The 12363-nt window shown below is 36.2% G+C and overlaps 1 protein-coding gene across 1 annotated transcript; it reads left to right on the top strand.

Annotated features, from left to right (window-relative positions):
- Nucleotides 1-2969: 2969 nt before the first annotated feature.
- LOC145167173 (MYB-like transcription factor EOBI) lies at nucleotides 2970-5792 on the top strand. The gene is made up of 3 exons (XM_079086271.1): nucleotides 2970-3217; nucleotides 3317-3446; nucleotides 5135-5792. Exons 1-3 carry the CDS (start codon nucleotides 3079-3081, stop codon nucleotides 5436-5438), a joined length of 573 nt encoding a protein of 190 aa, XP_078942397.1. The 5' UTR covers nucleotides 2970-3078; the 3' UTR covers nucleotides 5439-5792.
- The last annotated feature ends 6571 nt before the right edge of the window (nucleotides 5793-12363 follow it).

The following is a 12363-nucleotide window of genomic DNA, read 5'->3' as shown; positions in this document are numbered from 1 at the left end:
ATCTAAGCACCCAAACTTTCCAAAAGGCTATCTCCATCCCGAAGCACCATAAAAATCTCGGTTGTTTAGACATACATGTCCAATGCATGTCTTGAACACAAGCTAGGTCAAAATGAAGGGAAAATGAGATCAAATCTTATACATGGAACCCATAACTCACTAACTTTCCAGATCTAGGACAAGGGGTCACAAAGGAGTCTCAAGAACTAATAAAGTTGCCAACTTTATGAGATCCCAACACTCAAACTTCCTTAAACATTGAGAAAAGTGGACAAAACTCTAATTATAACATGCTTGAGCTAAAAAAGTAGGAACTTGAGGACTTACAAGAGTCCTAAGGCAGCTCAATATGATGAGGGAGAGGCTTGCTAGCTGAGAGGATGCACCAAAACACCTACTCTTCTTCTTCAATGCTAAAAATAACCAAAAAAGCGCTCACAATCAACAATAGAGGATTACAGATTTCTTAAGGGTGAAGGGGTGGTGGTGGAGGTTGAAGGTGTGCAAATCCTAACACTCACTTCCCTTAAATAGGGGCAAAAACCCCAGAATTAGGGTTAAGCCTTCAGGCAACAGCCATGTCGTGACCATAAGCTTGTCACGTCATGGCGTACAAGGCTGATGCACGCTTAAATAGCTATTGGCACATCGTGGCAACCCATGTCCTACGTCGTGGCACATGATTTTTCCCAAAAACCCCAACTTTGATCCTATTAAGTCTTTAGTTGATCGAATATGGAAAACGGGTGTTACAACTTCATAAATGTGTATCGTAAATGTGTGTTATGAATGTGCATTGTAAATGCAAGTTGTAAGTTTATGACACACAAATGTGTGTCATATTTATTTATGATAGGGGATTTAATGATACGCATCGCGTGTCATCTATAACCCTTTTATGACACGCATTGTGTTTCGTAAATGAGTGTCGTAAATACGCATCTTAAGGTTCCGACACGCAAACACGTGTCGTCTTCCATTTATGAAAGGAGCTTTAGTGACACACATTTGTGTGTCACGTGTACCATTTTATGACATGCAATGCGTGTCATTAAAGAGTAGTTTTCTAGTAGTGTTCGAGCACCCGCATGATGAGCGTTCATTATTTTTCTAAATTTATATTTTATCGATGAGCGTTCATTATGTTGCAGATATGTCTCAATTATAGAGTTTGAAACCCTATTTTCTTTGTTGTGTGGCGATCCAAAATGTTAATGAATAACAATGTGTGGATCCTAATAAATTATGTAATCATTCTGGAAAGATGAATTTAATAAAATTGAAAATGAACATAAACTATAATGCCATTTTGTAAGAATGTATTAGATAAAAACTCTAATCCATAGTAAGACACAATTAAGGCTATTTTGGACAATTGCATTCAAAACGAACGATAAACTTCTAACGATTTTATAGATCTTTTAGAAAAGAAAATACAAAGATTATATATATATATATATATATATATATATATATATATATATATATATATATATAGAGAGAGAGAGAGAGAGAGAGAGAGATAGAGACAGAGACAGAGTCAAGATCAAATAAAAAGGAAAATTTTGGTAGGAAGGTAAAAAAAAAAATTTGTACATATTTTTTTAGCGAACAAACAAAATGATTCATTAAATTATTCATTTGTAAGATGATTCACAAGAAAAAATTCCCTAAAAAACATCTTCATGATTCATTTTTAAGTAATTTAAGAAAAAATTCAATTTTATAACAATTTTAGTGAGTAACAACAAAATCATTATATAAATGAATCATCGAAATGTTTTTTTTGAGAATTTTTTTTTTGTGAATCATATTATTTTTGATTAATCAAGCGATTCATTTATTTTGTTCGTCAAAAAAATATGTAGAAAAAAACTTTTTACCTTCCTCTCAAAAAAAATTTCTTACCGGATCTCTCTCTCTCTCTCTCTCTCTCTCTCTCTCTCTGTATATATATATATATATATATATATATATATATATATATATATATATATATATAGGACCGGTCCTGATGAGTTAAATATCCTCAAAGGCCCATGATGAGCCATAAAAATGGCCTTTCCTCTTATTATAATTTTTTATTTTTAAATAAAAATAGATAAGAAAAAAATTAGGTCGTGTACAGCTGCCCACTTTGTGACCTCAACGCCTCTCTCTCTCTCTCTCTCTCTATATATATATATATATATATATATATATATATATATATATATATATATATATATATATATATATATATATATATATATGGAGAGAGAGAGAGAGAGGTTGATAGAGAGCTAGGTTCAAATGTGGATTGACATCTATTGTGCGGACGTGTGGACAGTGCTATTCTGCGAGAATGACAAAGAAAATATGTTGTTTGATAATGTGAATACGTTCAATCTTACATAATTATTTTCATTATCACATATTTTCACTAATTAAATCGTTTATAAGGTTTTTATAAACTTTTTTTTTATTATTTTCATTATGTCATAATGTTTATTGAGTCGTATTCTATAAGAATGAAAATGAGTGAAAAACGATGCGTGTGAACAAAAATGAATAAGAATTAGTGAGAATGAATGAAAATAACGATAGTTGTGTGAGGTTGAACGTGTTGACATTACTAAATAACTTATTCTCTTAGTAATTCTCGTACAATAACATTGTCCACATATCGGCACAATAGTTGTTAATCCACATTATATATATATATATATATATATATATATATATATATATATATATATATATATATATATATAATTTGTATGAGTAAGGGTGGCATATGCATGCATGCATCCATCCATGCCTGCTAAATACTAATCCTGAATCCCTTTTTATATTTACCAGTAATTAATTATAGTTAATAAGGAAGTTAGGTCTAAGGATTTTTAAAGTTGATTAATGTTCATTAAAGAGCTCAATTAGAATGTTAAATGTCATCTTAGGCTTCCCCTATAAAACCAACACCTTCTTCATTATCTTTCTTCAAAAATCTCTCTCCAACCTCTCTTTCTCTCTCTATACCTTTCTCCCTTATTCTCTCTCTAGATTTCAGCAGAAAATAAAAGAATTGTGTTAATAAAAATGGAAAAAAAATCAATGAATTCTTCTCAAGACGTCGAAGTTAGAAAAGGGCCGTGGACGATGGAAGAAGACTTGATTCTTATAAACTATATTGCAAATCATGGTGAAGGTGTTTGGAACTCTCTTGCTAGATCTGCAGGTAATTTTTAACGTTATAATTTTAATGGTTTTTAAATAAATCTGATGTTTTAATTATTACTAAACCCTAGTTTTGTATTTTAACTAATTGTTTAATTAGGTCTTAAAAGAACTGGAAAAAGCTGTCGACTTCGATGGTTAAACTATCTCCGTCCCGATGTAAGGAGGGGTAATATTACACCCGAAGAACAACTTCTGATCATGGAGCTTCATGCTAAATGGGGAAACAGGTACGTATTTCATTTTTCGTCCATTAGTTTAATTAAAAATAAACCTTGATCATCTGGCTAAGATAATTACGGATTTTTGGTTCTCTCTCTACATATATATACATGTGCATATGTATATATGTATATATAGTATATATATATATATATACACAAAGACTTGATCGTATTGCTTTGTTCCTTATTTATGCAACTTCTAATAATCCATTAGTTAGGGTTGGCAAACAGCATTCTTGCCATATTAATTTTAAGTTTTTTCGTGGCTACAAATAAATTTTTATTGTTTTTTCTTTGGTTTTAGTTTTTTAATTTACTATCTATGTGTAATCCACTTTTCACCGATGGGTTTTTATTTTCTTCTTGTCACGAAAAACGTAAAGAAAAGGTATGTTCATAATTAATTTAAATCATGAGGAATATTTAATAATTAATTATTTAATTAAGCACACTTTGAATCTACAATTAAGTTTAATCAAGTAATTAAAGAATGGACTTAGAAAAGATTCTTTTATTAACACCATAAAACAAAATAGTAATAATAGGTTTTGTAGCTTGCATATCAACAGCTTCGGTTCCAAATTGAAAACTCATAAAAAGATCAAACAGACAAATAAAGAAATCCCATTTTTGGAAGTAACCCTTTTTAATCCATCACGTGTTTGAATTTTATCGATCTCATTTAAAATTACGTTAGAATTGACAGATTCCATATTCTTTTGGCTCAACAATACAATGTGATCGTGCTTCACCGTTTACTTTTAGGGTTCTATGCTGGTGTGCACTGATTATAATTAATCTTTTGTATCGTCAGAAAAAATCCCGAAACTTTTTTGAGATTTTAGTTATATAAGAAAAAAAATAATGTGCATTCGATTTTTTATCTGAAGTAGTGATCGTTCACGAAATTCTTGGTAGTAGAATTGAACGAATGAGTTACAAAAACTTTAGATGTAATTTCTAAAAATACAAGTTTAAGGACAAATAAAACAGTTTACATGTACTAGAAAAAACACCTTAGATGTAATACTTGTAGTGAAATACTTAATTATAAAAAGTATATTAACACAGAAATTTATTTTTTTGAAGAGACGTGTCTTTTGTTTCTAAAAACATTTTTTTTAAATTCTTTTACTTACCAAAAAAGATGTAGCTTTTTTCTTCTCTAATCTCGAACGCATCGATGCTCTTGTCGAATGAATCTTCGTGCCATTGTCAAAACGAATCTTGAGTTATGAACTTTAGCAAAGAATTTTAAAAGATTAAAAAATTAGAAAGGTTACCTTTTTTTCTGAAGTCCTCCCTATATTTACGAGATAAATTGTGAGTCGAGTCTCCTTTAAATATACATCGATTCAAGATAAAGTGATTTTTGCCCATTCAAAACGTGGAACATGATGACTTTTAATTTCCATCGTGGAACATGTTTCATGTTTGGTTGTATATGAGTCTTAATTATCAAATGTACATCCTATCATCTTTTGTGGGGCATCATACCTATCTCGGTTCCTGGAAAAGTAAATCATATTTACATAAATAAATAAGTTTTTATTATATTTTCATAATTTGTCATTCAAATATAATATACATACATATATACGATGTCGCTAGACAAATTAACATAATATAATCTGTAAGTTCTCTAAGTTTATTTCTATTTGTATGTAACCTTTAAAGTTATAATGGTTTTGTAGATGGTCAAAAATAGCAAAACATCTGCCTGGAAGAACAGATAACGAGATAAAGAATTACTGGAGGACAAGGATTCAAAAGCATATCAAGCAAGCCGAAAACTTTAGTGGACAAACTTCTTCAGGACATACGGATCAAGCAACCACAAGCTCAACACAAACATGCAATGCACTAAATCCGATGGAAACGTATTCCCCACCCTACGACAATTTTCAGAATTTTTCAGGTCCATTTCCCACCGAAACAAATGAGAACATGTGGAGTATGGAGGATTTATGGTCCATGCAGTTACTAAATAGCGACTAAACCGTTTTACATTTAAAAAAAAAACATACCAGAGTCTTATAGATCTATATAGTATACATTTATAAACATATGAGTCGAAAAAAAATGAGAGTAAAAACTTTGTTTGACTTGTGTCTTTGTTTATATATATAGTCAAACGAGAAACATAATCATCTATATTTGGTCTTCCTTACGGACTCATGTATCACTATAACAGAGTTATTGAAGTCATTACATTTGCTTATACAATAAAACCACCGAATTAGTGTTCACTTATATCATGGAAAATATCCCAAAAATGATCTGATCTTACAGTAGGGCTATTTATTGTACATATTTTTTTGTAGAAATAAATGATTATATGTGTCTTAATTATATATATATAGATAAATACCTAAACCGTAACCTCCAAATAATAATTCATACTAAAAATACCAACATAAGATTTCCTCTAATCTGTATGATTTGATTGGTGGAAAAGTACACGATCCTTAAAAATCATTCTCATCACATAACCATTTCTGTTTGTTTAGTCATCTAAACTAAGAAGTTATATATTACAGATTTTTGTTAATTATTTCATTATTTTCTTTTAGTATTATCTGCTTTTATTGATAGTTTCTATGTTTGTTTAAACATACAAAGTTAATAAGGCTTAAATATGATCAATGTTAAAGATACAAATCAGTATTTGTTTCTTTTTTTTTTCCCTTCATTTTGGAAAATTTTATTAATGCTAATAATGGGTTGGCATCTACTTTACTAAACGACAAGTGAAGCTAAAGGAAAACATATGCCAAACTGAACCAATAACAAAGTGACAAGTGGAAAGATGTGGAATGATCTTGAATGCTATTTTGGGAAAGTTCAATCTTTGCTTTCTATTTTTATCCAAACTAATGCACGAGTTTTAGACTGTTGAAGGGCGACGTAAGCCTAACTTTTTCAACCTATTCAAGGAAAGTCTTCACATGCATTGATACCATTTTCTTCCCATGCCCTCAAAAGATTTAGTATTTACTATTGTCAAATCTAATATTCTCATATAATAAATCCGTAAAAGACAAACTGTCCTTAGAAATAATATATATTGGTAATGTCCTCATAAGATTTAGTATTTACTATTGTCTAATCTAATATTGTCATATAATAAATCAAATAAAAGACAAAGTGTCCTTAGAAATAATAGATATTGGTAATGAGTTTTTTATATTTTCATTTTAAATATATATTGATTTGATAAGTGAAAGTATCATATTAAGTGGTTGTACGTATCAGTCAATTGGTGGACCAACAAGTCAGTCGATTTGATTCCATCAACATGCAAAAAGGAGTTGCAGCTGGCAAAAGACATGTTCGCTAAGTCAATCCCGATATCCTAGTGATTGGGATTGACTGTATTTTAGATAAGGGTCGGTTTCCTTATCTATAAGAAGACTCCTTGATTTTTGGAGATTGCATTTCGAATAATTAGACCTAGTATATAAGGTTTGCTAAAGTTCATATTTTGTAAGTCTTCCTTTAGCCAACATTGTATGAGAGAAAAGTAATAAGAGTTCTCTGAATCGAAATAAGTTTTCGATTTATTCTCTTTATCTTTGAAGATTTTTATTGTTTTACTTGATTTTCTTGTTTGGATCATCCATGTGACATACAGGTGGTATCAGAGCAGACTTTAGAACCTTTTAACAGGTCTTTTGTGTTTCAATCAATGACATCTTCCAGTTCTTCAAACCTATCCTCCTCAAGCTTCAGGTCTCACTTAGTAAAGACATGTCATCTGTTTAACAAAAACAATTTTTACCATGTGGATTAGCAAGACAATGATGGTGTTGGAAACCATGGATTATCATATGATGGATATTCTAACTGACGGTCCGCATATCCTCATGTGAACCATAACTGAAGAAAATGAACCTCTACTATCAGTTTGTGGTCCTCATGGTGAATCGACTGAAGAAGATAAGAAGTTGGTCAATCTCGACGTAAGAGCAAGGGAAGCCAAATGTATTGCCCTACCATACAAAGTTTATCATATGATGGAGAACTGAAACTCAACAAAAGAAATGATCGAAACCCTAAATATGTCTTACGAAGGAACATAAGAAGTCAGAGTAAACTACAAGAATAGTTTAAACCGAAGCTATGAATACTTTTTTGCCTTAAAAATGAATCATTGAATCAAACATTCAAGCTATTTAATTATTTGATCAATGACATCACAAAGTTAAAAATCACCAAGTAAAATTATGTGTTAGTGCTTAAATTTCTTGGCTCTCTGGATGATAGTTGGGAGCACCATGTAGATGTTCTTAAAAACAAAGACAAGATTAAATACATGAATCTTCAAACTCTATTTGGAAACTTAAGGAACTATAAGCAAACCAAATCTCAGAGAACGGAAAATATCAAATACAGGAAGGAAGTTACCAAGGTAAAGTCCCCAACTTTGATTTCAAAGAGCAAGTTATTGAAGAATCAACCATTTCAAAAGATGAATCAGTTGTTGTTGATAGTGATAATGAAGAGATGGCCTCATTTGCAGAGTTGGCTTCCGGAGAAGGTCTAATTGTTAAGCAGTATAATAGCTTCAGAAACTCTAGGAAGAATTATAGAGATGGATCTAAAAATTTCTTAGGTATCTCACAATTAACTACTAAGAAAACCATATTTAAGGTTCAAGCTGGTGACAAATGCCATAAATATGGATAACCTGGACACTATTCCAGGGACAACAAAAGCAAAAGAGCTTATAAGGATTTGTATGAAGTGAAATGATAGAGGCTAGTTGCTTTCCTAAAGAGACAAAATTTAGATTCTAAGGAGATGAGAGTAAAAAAGGAGAAATGGGTAGCTGAAATAGAATCATCTGATAATGAGAAGAAAGAGAATAGTTGAAACATCCCAAAAATATAGTCCAAAATTTCGTTGTAAATCAGTAATAAAAACCATCAATATCATCCATCACATAAATGTCACAACCATGTATCTCAAAAATATCATAATATCTGTCAATGTATCAAAATCACATGTCAAAAATCAGAGTAAATCCTCCAAGGCTAGAAGTTGTGGTGTGTGGCATGCAGTCATCCCGAGCTCTTCCTCTTACTAGCGGAAGTATCTGAAACCAAAACTGAAAACTGTAAGCACGAAACTTAGTGAGTCTCCCCAACTACCACATACTATACACATATCTCAATAACATATCTTGGGCCCCGCCCCTGCTACATCGAGTCAGGCTTGACGTCGGCTTTCCCGGCATCGGGCCCCGCCCGACATCGAACCCTATTCGACATCGGGCCCCGCTAGGCATCGAGCCTCGCCCGACATCTAGCACATCTCAGAATACATATGAGCATAATCATATAATACACATAACCTAAGAATAAAACATTAACATTTAAACACTCCTCGGGCCTCGCCCGACATCGGACCGAAATCTGGTAACATACTAACATTACTCGGAACCGCCCCAGCATCGGACTGAAGTCCGGCATCATACAATACAAACACATGGAAGAATCACAAAGACATCAAGCATACAAGCATTCATCGGGACCGCCCCGGCATCGGATCAAAATCCGGAAAAGCATATAAACCTACATCAGGCCCCACCCGGCATCGGACCGTAGTCCGGAACTACTACTAACTAAACGGGCCAGCCTTGGTGACTTAGACTCGTTCCTACTGGAGAAAACTCACCTCGTATGCTAGCTGTGAAATCTCGTGTGAGGAATCTTTGACTGCTGTTCCGACGACTCCACGGCTATCAATTTCATAATAACACTTAATTAAAATTTGATAATCCTTCTTAGGGTAAAATGACCATTTTACCTATGGTCAAAGTCAACATCCTGGTCAAATTTAAAGTCAAGGTCAACTCCTAGCCGCCTCAACTCATCGAGCTACCTCCTAACTCGACGAGTTCCTACACTATTCAGACTCGTGGTCAACCAAGTCAACTCGTCGAGTCCCTTCACACACTAGTCGAGTTCCATCTACCATAGAATCGAGACAACCCGACTTCAACTCGTCGAGCACCTTTCTGGACTCGCCGAGTTCCACTGTCTGTTTGGGCTATCTTAAAGGATTAAGCCCCTACACTTCGGATCCAAGCTTCATACTTCACATAAACCCTAAAAATGTCCTTGTAAGGGTAAAGTTTATGTCTTTCCCCATTAATACCTCTTCTTAAAGGGTTTAGCTCAAACCCTAATTCCTTGGGACCTAGAACTTGGTCCTTAAACCATCCATACACCAAACTAAAGCTTACAACCTCAGATCTAAACCCCTAACACTACTTGGACACGTAAAGTTCCCACCTTTCCCCACATACATGGCCTTTTGGGCTAAAAAGGCCAATATGACACTCTATGGCTTGCATGGGGGCTCTAATGGCATAAACTTTGCACCTTTATGTGATAACAACCCCTCTAGGTCCTAGATCTGGAAGAATACCCACTTGGGTCGATCAATCTCCAAAAGCTATCATTCTTGGACCAAAAACTCACATAAGGAGAACATAAAGAGATCTAATGAATTAATAGCCAAGATAGAAACTTGATTACCAGAAAATGTAGCAAATGGAGTGTAATTTCTGGATCTACTCTTTTCCTCTTGAGCCCTTTATCTTCTTCTTCTTCCACAAGCTTCAAAAGCACACAAAGATCACTCAAAATGGCTTACACTCTCAAAGAAAGCTCTAGGGTTTCGTGGATTAGGGTTTGGGACATAGAGGCTGGAAATGAAGCCAAGGGGTGGGGGATAAGAGTTTAAATAGGGTGCAAAACCCCGAAATTAGGGTTTCACTCTGGCCGATCTACTCGCTGAGTCGAGGGCTCTTGACTCGTCGAATAGATAGCTTAAACCCCGCGCATATTCTGCCCTCTACTTGACGAGTTAAGGCCACCAACTTGTCGAGTTAACCTTCCAAAATAAATAAATAAATGAGTTAAATGCATACCAGGAACCAGGCATTGCAATTCTTCCCCACTTGTCTTAGACTTCGTCCTCGAAGTCTACTGCATCTGAAAACAACTCCGGGTAGTGCTCCCTCATCTCCTCCTCGGGCTCCCACGTCCACTCCGAACCTTTGCGGTGCTGAGATTTCACCTTCACTAACTGAACAACCTTATTCCTCAAGGTTTTCGTCTTGCGATCCAGAATCATCACTGGCCTCTCAATGTATTTCAAGTTGTCATCAACCTGAATATCCTCCAAGGGCACAGTCGCTGAATCATCCACTAAGCACTTATGAAATTGGGAAACATGGAAAGTGTTGTGGATCTGACTGAGCTCTGCTGGTAGATCCAACCAATACGCTACCTTGCCCACCCGGGCTATGACCCTAAAAGGACCAATGTACCTGGGGCCCAGCTTGCCCCGTTTCCGGAACCGGATAACACCTTTCCCAGGTGACACCTTCAGGAGGAACATATCGTCCACCTGAAACTCCAAGTCTGAATGCTGCTTGTCGGCATACCTCTTTTGCCGACTCTGAGCAGTCTGGAGCCTGCACCGGACCTGCTGGATCCGCTTTGTAGTCTTGAGTACCACCTCACTACTCCCCATGACTCTCTGACCGACCTCGCCCCAACATATTAGGGTCCTACACTTCCTCCCGTAGAGCATCTCGAAGGGAGGTCGGTCTATCCTGGCATGGTAACTGTTTTTATACGAAAATTTTGCTAACAGATGATACATATCCCAACTGCCACCGAAATCGAAAACACATGAGCGCAACATGTCCTCGAGAGTCTATATCGTCCTCTCGCTATAACCATCTGTCTGAGGGTGGAAGGCGGTGCTGAAGTGGAGACCAGTATCAATCTCCTCGTGAAACCTCTTCCAAAACCTGGAAGTGAAACGAATATCTCAGTCTGACACCACCGAGGCAGGCACTCCACGTCGTGCCATTATCTCGCGCATGTATATCTCGACTAGCTTCTCGGCCGAGATACTCTCCTGGATCGGAATAAAATGAGCACTCTTGGTCAACCGATCCACTATGACCCATATTGAATCTATTCCACGTGCGGTCCTGGGAAGCTTGGTAATGAAATCCATAGTGATATCTTCCCATTTCGACACGGGAATGTCCAACAGCTGCATCTTTCTGTGTGGGCGCTGATGTTAGACCTTGACCTTCCTACAGGTCAAGCACGGATCCACGTACCAAGCAACATCCCGATTCAAGCAGGGCCACTAGTAATCAGAGCGAAGATCCCGGTACATCTTCGTCGCCCCAGGATGGATGGAGAACCTCGAATTATGGGCCTCATCCACCAGAACCTACCACACTCCGCCCCAGTACGGAACCCAGACCCTCCCATGCAGGATCAACCTCGGCTGCCATAATCAAACGAGGCAACCCGGCCTAAGATCTGCTCACACTTCTGGCGCTCCTCCTTCAGGCCCTCGTCCTGTGCCTCTCTAATCTGCTCCAGCAATGGAGTAATCACTGTCATCCTCAAACATATATCTCTGATTGGAGCCGTCGACGCCTTACGGCTTAGGGCGTCGACCACCACATTGGCGTTGCACGGGTGGTAAAGGATCTCACAGTCATAATCCTTCACCACATCTAACCACCGACGCTGCCTCGTGTTCAGATTTGGCTGATCTACGAGGTACCTAAAACTCTTGTGGTCCGTGAAAATGGTACAACAGACTCCATAAAGGTAATGCCGCTAAATCTTGAGAGCGAAAACCACAGCCCCCAGCTCTAAATCATGCGTCAGATAGTTAGCCTCGTGATGCTTCAGCTGCCTCGATGCGTAAGCTATCACATGACCCCGCTGCATCAAAAATGCACCCATGCCCGTAATCGACGCGTCACAGTAAACCACGAAGTCATCAACTCCCTCGGGCAGAGTCAAAATCGGAGCCTCGCACAACCGCTGTCTGAGAGTCTCGAAGGTGCCTGCTATTCAGGCCCCCAGCGGAA

This window comes from Lactuca virosa, chromosome 3 (genome assembly GCF_052849685.1).
Source record: "Lactuca virosa cultivar CGN04683 chromosome 3, Lactuca_virosa_CGN04683_v6, whole genome shotgun sequence".
In the NCBI taxonomy this organism is placed as follows: Eukaryota; Viridiplantae; Streptophyta; class Magnoliopsida; order Asterales; family Asteraceae; genus Lactuca; species Lactuca virosa.
The sequence above is the reverse complement of the archived record's forward strand: the minus strand, read 5'-3'. Positions and strand labels throughout refer to the sequence as shown.

Excerpts from the sequence above, each read along its gene's own strand:
- LOC145167173 (XM_079086271.1), top strand. The coding sequence starts at position 3,079 with ATGGAAAAAAAATCAATGAATTCTTCTCAAGACGTCGAAGTTAGAAAA. Across the intron at positions 3,218-3,316 it reads CTCTCTTGCTAGATCTGCAG|GTCTTAAAAGAACTGGAAAA; the intron begins GTAATTTTTAAC and ends TTGTTTAATTAG. Across the intron at positions 3,447-5,134 it reads CATGCTAAATGGGGAAACAG|ATGGTCAAAAATAGCAAAAC; the intron begins GTACGTATTTCA and ends ATGGTTTTGTAG.